General features: G+C 34.2%; 1 protein-coding gene across 2 annotated transcripts; it reads left to right on the plus strand.

Annotated features, from left to right (window-relative positions):
- Positions 1-10538, plus strand: LOC110422488 (uncharacterized). 2 transcript variants are annotated; one of them, XM_021436429.2, is made up of 9 exons: positions 32-102; positions 185-255; positions 862-2115; positions 5099-6464; positions 7333-7612; positions 8050-8157; positions 8242-8520; positions 9288-9431; positions 9588-10538. In XM_021436429.2, the coding sequence occupies exons 3-9, from the start codon at positions 915-917 to the stop codon at positions 9774-9776; spliced, it is 3567 nt and encodes a 1188-aa protein (XP_021292104.1). In that variant the 5' UTR covers positions 32-102; positions 185-255; positions 862-914; the 3' UTR covers positions 9777-10538. The 2 variants fall into 2 exon arrangements, with proteins under 2 accessions (XP_021292103.1, XP_021292104.1); XM_021436428.2 differs by lacking the exon at positions 185-255 and having other exon boundaries at positions 1-102.
- The last annotated feature ends 7212 nt before the right edge of the window (positions 10539-17750 follow it).

Below are 17750 nucleotides of genomic sequence, written 5' to 3' on the forward strand. Positions count from 1 at the left end.
TTTTTTTTTTTTGGCATTTGTAGTTTCTCATGTGGAGTGTGGCTATGGAATCCAAAGCCAACAACAGAGATTGGCGTGACTGCTCTAGTTCTTCTTCGATCTGTAAGTATTTTTTTACTTCTTTCGATTCTCCTGTTCGGCTTTTGGGTGCATCAATAAGTATCTGAATCTCTGTGTTTTTAAGGTTATCTGGGATATTTCTAGGGTTTTTGGTTGGAGCTCTGGATCTTGTCCTCCCTCGATTTGATTAACGAGGTTAGGAATTCCTCTAGGGTTTTTTTTTTCTCTTTCATTTTTGGGAAAATGTACCATTTTCATAGGGAATGTGTTTTTGAAATTAGGGGGATTTTTAAAAGGAAAAGAGAAACCTTTACTCTTCTATGCCGAGAAACAATAAGGAATGGAAAATGTGGGATTTCAGATTTATACTTTCTTAGTGATTGAAGTTAGGGCAAGGAAGTAATGTCAGTTAAGAAATCAATCAATATGTGCCTTATTCAAGTTTTCTAACATTCACCGTTTTGATTTTCATGGAATTGCATTTGGTTTTTGACCTTGATTTTTTTTATTGGGGAGTAGATTAGTACTATGAAAGGAAAATAAGAAGTAATCAAATTTCACCTAGAAAAAATAAACCTGCTAGTTGGTTAAGCCTGATTCCATCTTTTAGTTTTAGGTAATTTTTCACATATTTGTATTTAAAGGACAGGGAAACTATAAATGATTCCGAATTTTGTTAATTATTCATCTCTAAAATCAATTTCTTACGGTCAAAAGAGCGTTTGAAGTTGAAATTTTTTGAACTTCCTCTTTGATTTTAAATAAATAAATTTTTTGTTTCTTTTGTATGGATATTTTCAGGTTTGGTGGATTCTTGCTTCTAGTACCTGTTTCTAGATCAATAGCACTTCATAATGACAGAGCCAAGCTCAGTAGATGTGATTCTGGACTTTCTGAGGAGAAATCGCTTCACAAGAGCTGAGGCAGCTTTGCGGAGTGAGCTCGGTAACCGCCCTGATTTGAATGGATTCCTTCAGAAACTTAACCTTGAAGAAAAGGATTCTGGCAAGGTACTAGAAGAAGAGAATGGGAAAAAAACAGTGGGCGAAAGTCATGGCTCGGGTTCTCGAAATTGTTGTGAAGTTTCTAGGGAACTTATAGTGAAAGAGATTGAGTGTGGGGCGGGCAGAAATGGGTCTGAAAGCAAATGGAGAAATGCTGCTTCCACTGGGGAGCATATTAAACCTAATGAAGCAAAAGTGACAAGTGATAAGGGTTTCACTTTCTCTAAAAGTTCAGAGGACACCGTACTCAAATTGCAGTCATGGAACTTCAATCCCAGCAATGGTCCTGATCTGTTCAAAAATGATGGATTTGTTAGTAGCACTAGCTTTTCAGAGCTAGAGATACCAGATCAGTCAAGATACCGTACGGCTGATGCTCCTGACACTGATAAAGCAAATGTTAAATCTGGAGAAGAGATTGTCTACTCTGGTGAAATGAAAACAACATGGCTTGGAAATACTAGCAAAGCTAATGTAGAATCGAAGTATGACAAGATTCATACCAGTGAAACTAAGGAGCTTGATCAGCAATTTAAGACTGGCAGTGCATACTATAAGGAAAACTTTGCTGATAACAGCACGTGGTGTAGAAGTGAGGAACCCACAAGTTCATCTTCAGAGTTATGGAAAGATTGTTCTGTCAAGACTGTTTTTCCATTCCCTAAGGAAGATGCTTCAATCGGTTATGATGCTGCTACTGGTTCAGAGAAGAGAGAAGGAAAGAAGAAAGCAGATGCAATTGATGTTAGGGCAGCAATTAAAGAACAGGTGGATGAGGTTGGAAGAGCTTTATTTTTTGGGAAATCGCAAGGGAGTTCTGAGCAAAAAGGTATAAGTGGGTTGGCCTTCCCTCTAGCATCTGATAATTCAAAGGAAGAGTTTCCTAGGCTGCCACCAGTTAAACTTAAATCAGAGGAGAAGTCTTTGAATGTTAATTGGGAGGAAAAATATGAACGTGATGGCCCAGGCGCAAAGCTCACTACTGCTGACAGTACCTTCCTTATGGGGTCATATCTGGATGTTCCCATTGGGCAAGAAATAGACTCTTCTGGTTAGTTCACACAATAATATGTTTATTTGAAATTTGTGCACACAGATATTTGATTTTCTTTAAATTAATGATTGCTAATAGTTGGCTATTTATCTATAGTTTCGATATCTTTTCTACTCTTACTTGTCTATGCGTCATTTGCTTATATTTTCTGGCATTATACATGTACGTATGTTGTATGTCTATGTGTATATATGTATATACTTTGTGTAAACCTTACTGACATATCTCATTTGTTGTGGTAAAAATGTTTGTTAACATGGAAAGATGCCAACTAGCCATTGGTGGCAAAGCCTCATCCGTGAGCTATGCGAATTTTGTGTTTGATAATCTATCCTACAAGAGATTGGCTGCTTTGTTATCATGAATTTGATAAAGAATTCTCCTTTAAGGTTTTCCATTTTTCTGTTGGCAAGCACCTTTGTGAGTCCTTAAAAAATCCTTTTAAGAAGCTGAGAGTATAGGTTGAACTTTGTTCAAGGTGACACAAAGAATAATAAAAGAAAAAAAAGTTGCATGAAACCCCTTCTAAAGGGCTCTCTGCGGAACTGAAGCGGGAAGAAAAGTTTCTGTGCTTTTTGTTCACTTTGTAATTTCTGTTGTAATTTTTATCTCAAAGCTTAATGGTGTACCTGATCTGGAAGTAAGACATTACTAGAGAAGTAAAATGAAAAGAAAGAAATAGCATGAAGACAGCTTACCTTCAAATTGTAAATATGTAAAATATGTTAAAATAACGTGGTGGAGTGTTTTAATTTGACATTTGGTTTGGTCATAGTTTAAGAGGACCTGAATTTGGAGTTGTGCACAAATGTTGCATTTATTAAGTTACTAAGGATTCTTCCCTATGAGAGATAAACTAAAATTTAATTTCAGGTGGTCTTGGTCGTGTCTAGTGTAAAAATATACAGTGAATGACATTGGGGTAAATCTTTTTCCTTCCCTTTATTGAAATTTCATGTTTAAAACTTCCAACTTGAACCTTTAATCATTTGGACAACCGTCAAAAGGTTTTCATAGTTAAGTGCTGTCAGTCAATAAGGGAAGAATAACTTTGGAGAGCATAATTTCACATTGGAAAGGGCAGAGTTATGGAATTATTTGGTCACTTAGGGTTGTACTATGGGAGGTTTAGGATTGTAAGCGGATGAGTAAATTCTAGTTTTAGGAAATCACTGGTCCTGTTGGGTAGTGGCTACTGTGAACTTGTGCTGAATGGTAACATAAGGGTATGATTAATTGATATTATAATTTGTGGGAAGATATGCTAGGGACAATTCAAAGTGGTTCGTAAGTTTCAAATTACTTCTAAACTTGTCAAGGAAATGGAATAAACACTTATGCCTCTTGCCTAATATCTTTTGTTTTCCACCTCATGTTGTTAAGTATTTAGCAAGATCCTAGATAAAGTGTTTTAGTTTTTGAATATTTCTTAAACTTTTTTTTTTGATTTGTTGAAAGAATCCATTTAAATTTTTTTGTACCTTTTAATTATTTTGATTACCAGGGGGAATTTTTGGGGGGAGGGGATGGGAGATGTGGGGGAGCCTGGACATATAGGTCTTGTTGCCTGACCATGTGGGACAGAAACCATGAGGCTGAAGAGTGGAGGCTATTAATTTAAAGAAGCAATGTGTATTGGCTTCTTCTGATCTTAGTCCTACAATAATAGCCCAATTGCCTAATGCTAGATCTTAAAGTACAGACTTATGGGTCAAGATGTAACAATAATTAGCAATTTTGATATTATCAGAACTTGTGTAATTAAAATAGAAAGCAGAAATACATTCAACCAGAAAAACAAGAAAATAAGATTTGGTAACTTATGCATGGTCCTAATCTGCCTAGCAAATAATAAATGGATACAACTCTAAATTTTCTTGATATTTAATTTATGGTATTTATAGGGGTGTAATCAGCCAAGGCAAGCTGATACAGTTTTAGGCTTGAGCATTAAAGTTTTGTACTCTAGTTTGGCTTGAAAAATTAATTGAGCTAGATAAGCTTTGTTAGAATTTAGCTTGACTATCATCCACTCAAATAAGGAGCTCAAAACTCGATCAAGGCTCAAGCTCTATGTAAATAAATATTATTTTTTATTTCTTTATATTAAGTACTAAAAAACTCAGAAGCTTGATTAGGCTCAAAGGCCACTTGAGCTGAGTATTAAAAGCTCAAGCTCAATTGGACAATTGAATGAATTGAGTTTGAGTATTTATTGACCGAAGCTTGAGTAGCTGACGAATAGCTTGATTTGATTACACCCTAATTTGCATTGTAAAACTATTTGAGACCTTTTAACATGCTATAAATTATTAACTACCCCTTTTTTGCCTCTTGAGGTTTGTTGATGTTATTCATTTGGTAACTCATTTTAAATTTCAATGATAGTCTTCAAATATATGTCGAAAGTAAATACTAAACCCTAAAGCCTACCCTCACTTTTTCCAAATCCATCCGACTGATACTTGATTCCTTGCTGGTTAGTTATATGATTTGAACTGATCAGATCCTGCTTGTTAGATTCACATATTATCTGTGGGCCTCAAAATGGATATTATTCATCTTCCTATATGAATGACATTTCAGGTGCTTGTTTTAGGCATCTGTCACTGTGTAACAAATAAGGAAAATAAGCATTTGTCTTGGAAGGTCATTTTATGGTAGTAAACCTGATAAATGCATTTATTGTCATCAATAGCTGGTAATGGCAATGGTTCAAGTGGTTGTCTCTTCTCTAAATTCTAAGCTGATGTTACATGCTTGGGCTTTTGTCCTTTTTTTTCAGATCTTTATGTTTGTAAAAGGAATTCAACTTGTAGCATTCTCTGGTTACTTATGTTTGGATGCTGAGCTCTCTGCCTGGCCCTAAATATATAAAGTTCATCACTATGAATGTTCTTTTTATTTATTTATTTTTAGAGAAGATGGTTATTTCTCTTATAACTCTGCTGAGTAAGCTTGAATCTTGTTTATGATCCAGGTGGGAAAAGGACTGGTGGAGGCAGTTGGCTTTCTGTGAGTCAGGGCATTGCAGAAGATGCATCTGATCTGGTTTCAGGTTTTGCTACTGTTGGTGATGGATTAAGTGAATCTGTTGATTACCCAAATGAGTATTGGGACTCTGATGAATATGATGATGATGACGATGTTGGATACATGAGGCAACCTATTGAGGATGAAGCCTGGTTTCTGGCTCATGAAATTGATTATCCTAGTGACAACGAAAAGGGAACCGGGCATGGGAGCGTGCCAGATCCGCAAGAAAGAGGTCAAACCAAGGATGAAGATGATGATCAATCATTTGCAGAGGAGGATTCTTACTTCTCTGGTGAACAATATTTCCAGGCAAAGAATGTTGAACCTGTTTCAACTTCAGATGATCCTATAGGACTATCCATAACTGAAATGTATGGGAGGACTCATGAGAATGATTTAATTGCCCAATATGATGGACAATTAATGGATGAAGAAGAGCTTAATTTGATGCGTGCTGAACCTGTTTGGCAGGGATTTGTCACACAGACAAATGAACTTATCATGCTAGGGGATGAAAAAGTTCTCAATGAGCATGGGAGATCTCGGCTGGATGATATTTGTATCGATGATGATCAGCATGGTTCTGTTAGGTCTATTGGTGTGGGAATCAACAGTGATGCTGCTGATATTGGCAGTGAAGTACGTGAAAGTTTAGTTGGAGGTAGTAGTGAAGGGGATTTAGAATATTTTCATGATCATGACGTTGCTATTGGAGGGTCCAGACAAAGTCATCAAGAGACAGACAGGAAATATATTGATAAATCAATTAGGGATAAAAGGAAAACCAACAAAAATGATTCCAATAAATATGTTATTGGAAATGATAAAGGTGCCTGTCCCCAGGTGAAGAATATTGCAGATGGGGGATTTTCTTTTCCTCCACCTCTAAGGGATGGCCAGTTGGTGCAGGCAGGCTCTAATAAGTCTGTGTGGTCAAGTAACTGCAATGCTGGTGGTGATGAACATGATGACTGCTTGAATGCTTTGATGGCGTCTGATGATATGCTTGCTACATGGAGACGGAAAAGCAGTGATTCTTCAACTGTCAAAAGTTCTAGGGATGAAAACAATGCCAATGCTGCAAGATCAGCAACTTCTAGTCCTTCAACTCTCTCTAATTATGGTTATGGTGAACAAGAGCAGACCAAGAAAGAAGAGGATGAGAAAATCAGTGGTGTGAGGGAAGGGGATCCTGGGGTATCACTTGAGGATGAAGAGGCTGCTGCTGTCCAAGAGCAAGTGAGACAAATTAAAGCGCAGGAGGAGGAATTTGAGACCTTCAACCTCAAGATTGTGCATAGGAAAAACAGGCATGTCTTATCTCAGAAACAAATCCTGAATGTAATATATATGTTCTGTTCATTCACTGGTGCTAACAATTTCAATTCTGTTCATTCACTGGTGCTAACAATTTCAAAACTTTTGCTGGTACATAGATGGTATTGTCCATTCTCTCATTGTTTTATTTTAGCTTTCCTTGTGAGATATCAAGTATCCTTGGAACTCTTTGGTGGTATCAATATGAACTCTGGTTGATTTTGGAGAGCAAAAGCCATGCTTCCTCTTATAGTTTTCTGATTGACAAATGCTTTTAAAGATTAATATGTTTTATGCGCTGTAGTGGTTAATCTTAAGCAGAAGGGACATAGAGCTTCAGTTAACTAATTAAATGATCTGTTCTCATTTTTTTACAATTTTTCCTTTACAAAGTATTTAACATAGCTCATAATTTTTTCTTTCTATTTTTAGCTTAAATTTTACCTAATTCATCATTTGAAACTAGGTTTCTTTTAGTTGTTTTTCCTATTTTGACTTTTTGAATTTTGAGACATTATTTCATTTGCAATACCATTGGCTTTTAACTTGATCCCTAAATGGTTAGCAACTGTCAATGGACAAAAAAGAAAAAGAAAGAAATGAAAGCTTGTTGAACATTTCAGGTAGATGCTACTTTTTTGTTATTGATGATAGTGAAATAAGTTGAGAGCTAAATTACTGCTGCTTTTACCAGCAATGGCATATGTTGTGGACTTTTTACTTTTTTTATAAGCCGTGGAATTTTTACTTGCCTGATAATATTTCTCTAGTATAATTTATACTGAACGTTTTTCACTTTGCTACAAGCGATAAAGCTCTAGCCAACAGATTTCCTAACATAAGTCCTCTTTCGCTTCTCAGAACTGGATTTGAGGAGGACAAGAATTTCCATGTTGTTTTGAATTCTGTTCTAGCTGGGCGCTATCATGTCACTGAGTATCTTGGATCAGCTGCTTTTAGTAAAGCTATACAAGCACATGACCTGCACACAGGAATGGATGTCTGTGTGAAAATTATAAAGAACAACAAGGATTTTTTTGATCAAAGCCTTGATGAGATTAAGCTTCTCAAGTATGTTAACAAACATGATCCTGCAGATAAGCACCACATTCTCCGATTGTATGATTACTTTTACTACCGAGTAAGTAAATGTAGAGGATGTATGTCTTTCTTTTTCCTTGTTCATGCTTTTGGTTGTTCTAGTACTTTCATGTTTGCTTTATTAATAGATAGCGGGTATTTCTTTCCCTTTTTTTTTTAAACTTTCATTTATTTCTATATTCTTTATCATTGGTGAGATGTTTGCAAGTTCCCAGTATTTTAAAATCTGGAGTCTGGTCCTAGTTCTTGCGTGTTTCTATTGACATGTGCATTTGTTGGGGGCTTTGTTCTGAACATGTTTGGCTTCTGGAGCCAATGGTTTTATCTTTTGAAGTTCAAGTTGGCATGTTGAGTGTAAATGCTTGTCGGCTGGTGAAAATTAGAAGTTTATCTGCTGGCTAATGCATCATAGAGTCCTGTACATGAATGACAATTGTATGTGGAATTGAGTGGCAGCTGACTCTTTTTTATTTTCAGGAGCATTTGCTAATAGTCTGTGAACTTCTCAAGGCAAACTTATATGAGTTTCATAAATTTAATAGGGAATCAGGTGGAGAGGTTTACTTCACAATGCCGAGATTGCAGGTTAGTTGAAAGCTGTTTTCTTAAGATGAGCTTCTAATCTATGTCTTGCTAATTTGTAATCTTCTTTTAAATTCTTCTGTGCAGTCAATTACTATTCAGTGTTTGGAGGCTCTCCAGTTTTTGCATGGTCTTGGCCTGATACATTGTGATCTCAAGCCAGAAAATATATTAGTAAAAAGTTATAGTAGATGTGAGGTGAAGGTGATTGATCTTGGGAGCAGTTGTTTTGAGACAGATCACCTATGCTCCTATGTTCAATCCAGGTCCTATCGTGCGCCAGAGGTTATCCTAGGACTTCCATATGATAAGAAGATTGATGTATGGTCACTTGGCTGCATCTTGGCAGAACTCTGTACTGGCAATGTAAGTATTGGACTTCTGTAGGCGATAATTATTATTTACTTTTTATGAAGTATGGCTATGAGATGTTGCACTTCTCTTGCACTTGAAATTTTTTTAAAATGTTCTTTTTCCTTTTGCTTTGTAAAAAAGCGTTGTAGACAAAAAACTTGGAAATATCATGCATTTGAACAAATCATTGCAACGGAAAAAGATTGCCTGAACATTGATTTGGTTTTCAACTAACTGCTCGTAGAATGTAAAAGAGATTCTTGTACAATTTTATGACCTCTTTGTAATTTCATAAGGTGATGTCCTCATCCATAAATGTTGAATAGATTAAATTCTGGAACCTTGTTCGATTAGTAAGTCCCTGGTTCAAATATTGTGAAAACTAGTTGATTGAGATGTCCCAATGATATGTTTAAGTTTCATGACATAAATTTGCTCAAACTTGACCACAAAATAATTTTCTTTTGTTATGGTATTAAGATTTAGACTTTTATGCATATATTCTATTGCTACAAGTTAGTTATCTTGTTCTACTGACAACTCAGATTAATATCTTTAGTTGATGATCCTGAAAAAACAGATTTTTCCACTGTATTTATTTTTATTTATATAGATATTGGATAAAATTTTCCCTCCCTTTACCTATTTAATTTTTCTCTGTAGCCTCAAGCGCATTATTGATTGGTATAAAAATTTTACCACTACGAATTTACCTATTTTATTGCAACTCATGTCTTATTAATGTTTGGTACAAATCGGTTTCAATACAATGGGTATAGGTCCTATTCCAAAATGATTCACCTGCAACATTACTTGCAAGGGTAATTGGAATCATAGGTCCCATTGAACAAGACATGCTCGCCAAAGGACGGGATACATACAAGTATTTTACCAAGAATCACATGCTTTATGAACGCAATCAGGTAAAAATATTTATTCGTTATTTGTTTATTGGAGAAAACTAGTTGTCTTCCCCAGGGGCTACCATAATCCCAGCTTCTTTCCTTATATAACTTGAATGCTGTTTCTATGTTTATGCGTTTGGATTTAAAGTGGTGCATATTTACCAATATTCTCAGGAGACCAGCAGACTAGAATACCTGATACCCAAGAAGACATCCTTGAGGCATCGGTTGCCCATGGGGGACCAGGGTTTCATTGATTTTGTTGCTCATTTGCTCGAAGTAAACCCAAAGAAGCGCCCTTCTGCAGCAGAGGCTTTGAAGCACCCATGGCTATCATACCCGTATGAACCCATATCAGCTTGAGTGCTCTGAAGATTTGCTTGGTGGCGGTTGTGTGCTTCAATTCAGCTGTCAGTTGTTGACTGGGGAAGGAGCTGTATTTATTGCTGACTGAAATTGGTTAATCCATTTGAAGTGATCTCCATGGAAGTTTTTCCCCATCACATGCCTGCAAAATGCATTCAAAGGTGTGCTTGGTTTTGTTTGCTGATATATATTTTCTTCCCCTTGCCAAAAGTAGTATTTCAATGTACCATTGTGAAGGATGTAATTTTGGAACAGTGTATTCCTAGGGTTTCCTTCATCACTTAATTTAATCTGGTGGAGGGGGAATCTAATCTTGTTGTACATGATGTGTGATAATTCTTTTAGGTTATTTAGTAATAGCTTGTGAAGTAGCTGGTAACCAAATTTTGGAAATGGCTGCGCTATGTCAAGTCTGGAGCAATGCAGCAAGCGAGCGCAATGAGTTTCAGACTCGGTGATTTGATTAGTGCATTCCTTGTATTGATTGCATGATCTGTGGGCTTTTGCCTTTCAGATATTCTTGTCTTTGCAGCTTGCAACAGTTGCGCTTTTCAATGAAGTTGGCATCTCTCTCTCTGGGATCGCAACATTCTTCTCATTTAATAATTTTTGTTACGAAATTGGGAGAGTTGGATGGACAAATTGTACGCACAACTGTACGATACTTGTTTCTTGCTGTCAGAAGCAAAAAGCTAGAAGTATCTTCAGCACAAAACTATGTATTTTTGAATAATTTAAAATTGAAAACCTGAATTTATTGAGAACAAAATCTGTCATCCAACCTGTCCACGGTCCTGCTAGTTTCTTGGAATGGTTATTTAGTCTTGGTCACTAACCCCTTAATCTATTTCACTACTGGAAAAGTGAAATTTACTTCAAACTTTGGTTTGAAACATTACCTGCCAGTCATGGAAGTCTTTTTCGTCGATGGATAAGCTTGTTGGGATGAAACAAAATTTTCATTGCTAACAAAAGAGTTGTGTTTAATTTTAATGAATTGGATGTGTCAAACCTGTTACAAGAAGAGAACTCTTATATAACTAAAATTAAATAATTTATATAATTATCTTTACACTCCCTTCAAAACTTAAGGTCATTGGGTACTTGCTAACTTGACTTTGGAAACTAACTCTTGAAAACGGCTAGGAAGATGAGTCCTGCTAAATATATTAGCAATTTGATTTGAAGAGGTTATAAAATGATGCACAAAATGATAATAAATCTCAATATGCTTAATGCACTCATGAACCATATCATTGTGAGCAATCTCAATAGCACTAATATCATAGTGAAGGATAGTGGCAGCAGTTCGGGCAAGGCCCATATCCTCGAACAATCGCCAAAGCTAAAGAAACTCTAAAGTAGTATATGCAAAAGCACGATATTTAGATTCAGTGCTGGAATGGGTTGTTGCAGTTTGTTTCTTACTTCCACAAGAAATGAGAGAATCATTTAAAAAGAAACAATAATATGTAGTTGCTAGATGATTTGTAGGATTACCTACCTAGTCAACATTAGAATACATAGTTACAATTAGAGAAGAGTGTACAAAGAAGTCCATAAAAGAGTGTGTCGTTGATAGTGTGCAAAATACGCAAAACAACTTAAAAAATAAGATGACCGAGTAGTCATACATTGGCTAACTAAATGAACAACATAAGCAATATCAGGTCGAGTCATTGTGAGATAGACCAAACTCTTATCACATCCTATTTTCTGGGGGAATTGTGACCGGCACTAAGACTTATATGAGTAAGTCCACTAGACCCTGGTAAGCCTCTTTACATCATTCAATCAACAATCATGTATAAGTGACTCTTTTGTGCTTATGTAAAGTTATCTTGTAGTATTTTTGGACATAAAAAGAGCTAAGTTTTTGTGTTTTTAAGTTGCATTTAGGTAATTTTCATGCATTTCATTAATAACTTTCATGCATGTTTAATTATTTTAGTTCAAGTGATTTTAATTTAATTTCATGTTAAACCCCCAATTTGAGCTATTGTTATTGAAGTTTTTTATGAACAAGAGAGCTCAATGGATGATGAACCGTGCAAAATGGCTTGAGATGTCTCTGCAACAAGCTGCAGTGTTTTAAGTGCAACTCCAGCTACAAAAGTCCGATCACTGTGATTCTTTGACCTTTGGAAATCTAAGAAGAAGGGCTACAACTTTTATATTTATCATTTCACCCCATTCTGATCAGACCATGGTGAAAATTGCATTGGAAGTTGAAGGATTGTTCTAAACTGCACAGCAGCAAATAGAAAGCCTCACACTTAGGCACCAGCACGGGGGACCATTTTCTACACATGACGTTTTTCTCATTTAGGGATTTTTATTGGATGATATAAATAGGCTATTTTAAGTGGGCTTTGGGGGTTGGAGGCAGAGAATATTTTCTGGAAAAAGAAGCCTTCTACAAAAAGAGAAAATGGGAGAAATCAAAGGATCAAGATTTGGTTCCAAAAGCTGTAGCAAATCATTTCTCTCACTAGTTTTCTCTTTCTCTCTCTATATTTTAGTGTAGAAATAAGTTATTTTCTAGAAATATTAAACTTTGCTATAACTATGATGAACTAAATAACTTTATCTAGGATTTTGGTGGATTTCTAGATGTAACTTGAATTATTTGTTGCCTTTTTACTTATTTTGAATGGGTATGTTGATGTTTATTCAAATATGAATTTGTTGACCATTGATTGCTTGATCACCAATTGAATGGTTGTGGTATATAAATGAGACTTGACAAAGTTAGTTTAGATTAAACTTGGGTTTGGATAATATGTGTACATATCACTTAGAAATTAAGTGCCTTGATTAGCAATTAGGGTAGACATATGCTTAGATGCCACATATAATCTAAGTAAAAATTGTGCTTAAAGAACCTAGTTTAATTGAATCTTATAGACATATAGAAACCCAATTAATCTAAGGCAATTGTACAAATACCTAGACATAAGTTTGTACATGCATTAGGATTCTAGACTAGTATTAACCCCTATTGAATTAAGTAATTAGAAAAATAACAATCCAAGTGAAATGTTGAATGAAACCATAATCTTAGATTTTTAAAATATTACTTCTAGATTATTTTACCTTGCATTTCTTAATTAGCTTAATTAATTAGTTTTTTTAATCATTTTCCACACTTTGGTTAGCTAGGATAAAGTTAGCTTGACCCAATTTTAGTACTTAGTGAAGAATTATAGCCAACTCCTTGTAGGATCGACATTTGTCCTCATCACTTTACTACTTGTTCACGGCACGTGCACTTCTGTGTTAGTTTAAATTCATAAGGATTTAAGCTCATAACAAGTTTTCAGTGCCATTGCCGGGGAGTGGTTTTTATATTCTTTTGCTAATATTAACACCAATTCAAGCTAGTCTTAATTCAAGTTTTGTTTCTATTTATTTTTAGGTACGTAAAGTCATTATATGAGAAGAGTGTGGAGTTTGGAACTTGTTCTGTGTGATCTGGAAATCAAGAAGACTTTTCGGAGACTACTTAGAAGAAAATCCCAAGACTCCAATCAATTGGAAACAATGGTTGAAAACCCCAGAGAATAGCAATTGCAAGAGCATGTAGTGGTGGAATAATTGATCTTTGAGAGACTATGCATCTCTTTTGGTTTAAGGACTCCATTCGAGTATTCAAAGGTTGGCCATTCAAGCCAACAATTTTGAGATTTAGCTAGTCATAATTCAAATGATCTAAATGTCTATTCAGTTTGTAGGTTGTTAACGTAGAAGTCTCAATGTACAATATATCAAGAAGGGGTGAATTAAGATATTAAAAATTTCTTTGAAAATCTAAGTCTAAAAGATCAAAACTTTTTCACCCAAAAATATTTTCTAACATCGAAAAATAAATTTGCAACAATAAATAACTAAGTATAAAAACTAATGAATTAAGGTAAAGTATTTTTCTTGAAATAAATGCTAGCTTTGTAAAATAAGAGAAAAATATTTTCCTAAGAGAAAGACAATAAATCAATATAAATCCACTTTACAAAGGCAAGAATAAGCAATAAATAATAATACAAAAATTAGAAAGAGACACAAGCAATTTATAGTGATTTGGCTTTTTCGATACATACATCCACCCCTTTGGTAATCAAGGAATTTCAATCCATTATCAAGGATTCTTGCTTTTTCCATGAGAAGTGATAACCCTTACACAATTCATAAAGGGATTCATGCTTTTTCAAATTTTTTTTAAAAAAACTCTTTAAGTTCAATCTCTAATCTAGCTACATATGGCATGTAGGTATTTCCTTATCCTATATACAAATCAATTAATATGATCCTATATTATCTTAATTTTAGTCTATTCTAAACTCCCTCTCCCAAGTTTGTTTAGGTTTTTAAATCAATTTAATTGGTGACCAATCAATTAAAATGCATTAAGAACAAATTGGAATAAGCAATTCAAATCCCATTAAAGATAAGCACGAAAGAGATTTAAAAATTTAGATTATATGGGAGTTCAATTGCAATCCTAGAAAAATAAAGTTAGCTTCTCATAATTGTGAACAAAAATAACATTATATAAATTTTAACCATAAGAGTAATAAGAAAAATAAAAGCTAAGAAAGGAAACAAAACTATTAATTGTAGCCTTGTTTTTCGAGTTTCTACCTCAACTTTTAGCTTATTGAATCTCTTAGAGTTGTCTCTTTTAACTTCTCCTAAAACAATCTTTTTACACTCACAATCTTAACCTAAAATTTCATAAGTTAACCTATTTAACTCTAACTATTGGGCTTAAAAGTGTAATGAGGCCCAAACATCAAATATCATCTTTAAAATTTTCATTCCCGCAGCATTATGCCTAGGCATTTTCTGACATGATTTTCTCTATCTTCAAGGTAGAACTGGGCAAAGTGGTTTGCATGAAAATTGTAGCTCTGTCTTTGAGCTTTCAAATACAGCAAGAATCGTATCATTTGGACATATAGAATGCAACTTATGGTTAACGCACTAAAGTATATGCAAGCAGAATTCTGGGTCCTTCAAACACCTTATTTTTCAAAATTAAGCCTTATTCCCTTAATTCCTACAAAAGCATAAAAAGTAATAAATAATAGCCAAATTAAAATAAATAAACCTAAAATTCAAATAACTCATTAAAAATAAACTAATTATAGAAAAACTAAAATAACAAAATTCTGATTAAAAATTAAGGACTTAGCTAATATTTAATAACAAAATTAGACTAAAATAATTCTATAAAATAAAATGATCACACCTCCAAACTTAAAATTTTGCTAGTCCTCGAGCAAAAGAAAATAAAACAAAGAAAACTAAAGATAAAAAAGACTTGAACGAGAGATAGAAGTACCAAATCATGATTTTATAATTTTTCCTTAAAAATTATCCCCAATTCCAACTTAAGGTAAAATACATCTAATCCTTAAAATCATACATCAATTCAAGTGAAAACTTATTTTTTGAATGGACATTTTGTGTGTCTTTATTAAACTTATAATGCAAGGCTAGGGTCAAGGTATGAGAAAAGATATATTTAGCCTCAAATTCACCTTAAGCATTTAATCAACTTAAGACCTATAAAGAGCTAAAATTTTTTTTTTTATAGCTCCCAAACTTGAAATAAATTTTCCTTTGTACAACACACTTTATTTCTTTTTCTTTTTTCTTTCTTCTTTTTACACCCCCAAATTTATTTTTGACAATTATGAACAAAGGGTAAATTTCTAGCACCCATTGCCTTATTGCCTTTTTATCAATCCATGTTTCTCCCTTAATTTAATTTTAAGCTTAAGATATTTCCTAGAAAGATCAAAACACTTAAGGGTGAAAGGTTCAAAATTTGAAATAAATAAAAAGGCTTAGGCTAATCTGTGGTTAAAAGGGGTTACCAAGGATAAATATATATCAAGGTAGGCTCGAAAAGGCTTAAATGGTTCAAAGATGGCCTAAATCATCTTCTATCCTATGTGTTATCTAAGATTTCGCCTCAAGAGAGAATCAAATAAATTCTAAAATCCTTAACTTTACTATACTTTTATTAACTTAAACTTTTTCTATAACACATGACAATTTCAAGTAAGAAAATATATAGTGCTCAAATTACCGGAAATCATATTCGACAATGAAGCTATCATAAAAATATCAACACAAACTTAAATCATATCCATATTCTTCCAAAAAATTAAATCATAAAATAATCAAAATATCATCCTAAGATAGGGAAAATCATAAACAACGTGTCACAATATCTCTAAAATTTTTAACTATCAAAGCTAAAAATTAAAGCTATCCAAACATGCAAAATAATCAAATAAAGATAACCAAATAAAGATAAATAAAGACCAACAACTTAAAAATAAATAAAAGCACCAAACTTAAAACTAAACATTGTCCCCAATGTTTAAAAAGAAAGATCAATAAAAATAAAATAAAGAAAAGGAAAACAAATAGTCCCCTTTTAAAGTAGCCACAATAAGAAAATGATCTAAATATCCTCCTACTCATCATCATCATCATCTCTAGCAACATTAGGTTAATCAACTACAAAATAGGGTAAGTAGCCATAAATAGGGGGTTATAATTTTTTTTAATTATTTTTTATTTTTTTATTGGGGGAAACTTGCAAAAAGCACAAAACAATTAATAAATTATGAAATTTAATACTAAAAAATAAATAAATAATAATTTAGAGTAAGTTAAGTTCAAATGCTTGGATTGCCTCTCAAGAAGTTCTTCTTTATAGTCATTAGCTTCACTATAACACCTTTTTTGGCAATTCTTCATCTTTGAAATATGGCATGAAACTTAGTCCATTAACCATGAATGTGCTCGTATCCTCACTATTAATCTCAATTATTCCACAAGGATAAATTTTGACCACATTGAAAGGACCCAACCATCTTTCTTTGTGTTTCCATGGAAAGGCTTTAAGTATAATCGAGAAAGTAACACTACTTGTTGTCTAACCTTAAAAGGACAAGTAGATGGTGGTGGAGGATGCTCCTTCGATGACTGCTTGGGTTTAATATGCGAAAGTGGTGGCTTAAACTCAAGGATTGGTGTTTGCTTACTAATAGGTGGAGAAATAGGCTTACCCTTGCCTTCATCAACTAAATTACCTTTACAACAACTATTTGTATATGGATACTTGATTGCAGTGAAAATATTAAACTCCATTTCCTCCTCTCCAACTCTAAAAGTTATCTTGCCTTCCCTCACATCAATAATTGCAGTGTAAGTAAAAGATCTCTACCTTCGAAATCAGTTAACATATTTACTAGAATCAATTCAGTATAATCACGCACTCTCCCATGAAAATCAAATATTGTCGAAGCTTTGACACAAGCTCGTAAATCATCTCATCACCGAGGTATTAAACACGACATCCTTAATTCATGATCAATATATAAGGCACTAAAAGCTTTTAATCATATGGGGGAGCTACGAAAAAACTAGTATTTCTCGCCATGTAAAAGAAGTCATGTTTGAAAACTCAAAGGGATATTACTCTTGAGTAAGTATTCGTAAATATCAACCCGTGGACCCACTTCCATATAATAACAATCCGGGAGCATCGCTCCACCGGATTCCCACATGCCATGGTAGTTTCGATGATGTTGGCAGATATCGGAGAATCAAGCGGTCGCAACCGTAAATATCACTTGTGGCCTAGCCACATATAACAACTCGTGGCCTTGCCACGTATATCACAGACCATGGCCCCAACCATGTCTAACAGCCTGTCGGTGACCCAAAGGTTCTTTAGCTAAACCTTACTTGTGCAGAAGGGTCATACTTAATTAAAGTGACAGTTGGCCAACTCTTGAATCTCCCAGTTTGATAAAACCATTTAAAAATCAAGTTGGGTTCTCAAAAGCTTATTTCGAAACCATTTTCAAAGTATGATTATAGTAACATGATAAAACCCTTTTTTTTGTAAGACTTTACATTATAAACCTTTGCGTGAGGTTTTACTATCAA

This window comes from Theobroma umbraticum, unplaced genomic scaffold (genome assembly GCF_002168275.2).
Source record: "Theobroma umbraticum cultivar Fairchild unplaced genomic scaffold, ASM216827v3 scaffold_146.0, whole genome shotgun sequence".
NCBI classification, from domain to species: Eukaryota; Viridiplantae; Streptophyta; class Magnoliopsida; order Malvales; family Malvaceae; genus Theobroma; species Theobroma umbraticum.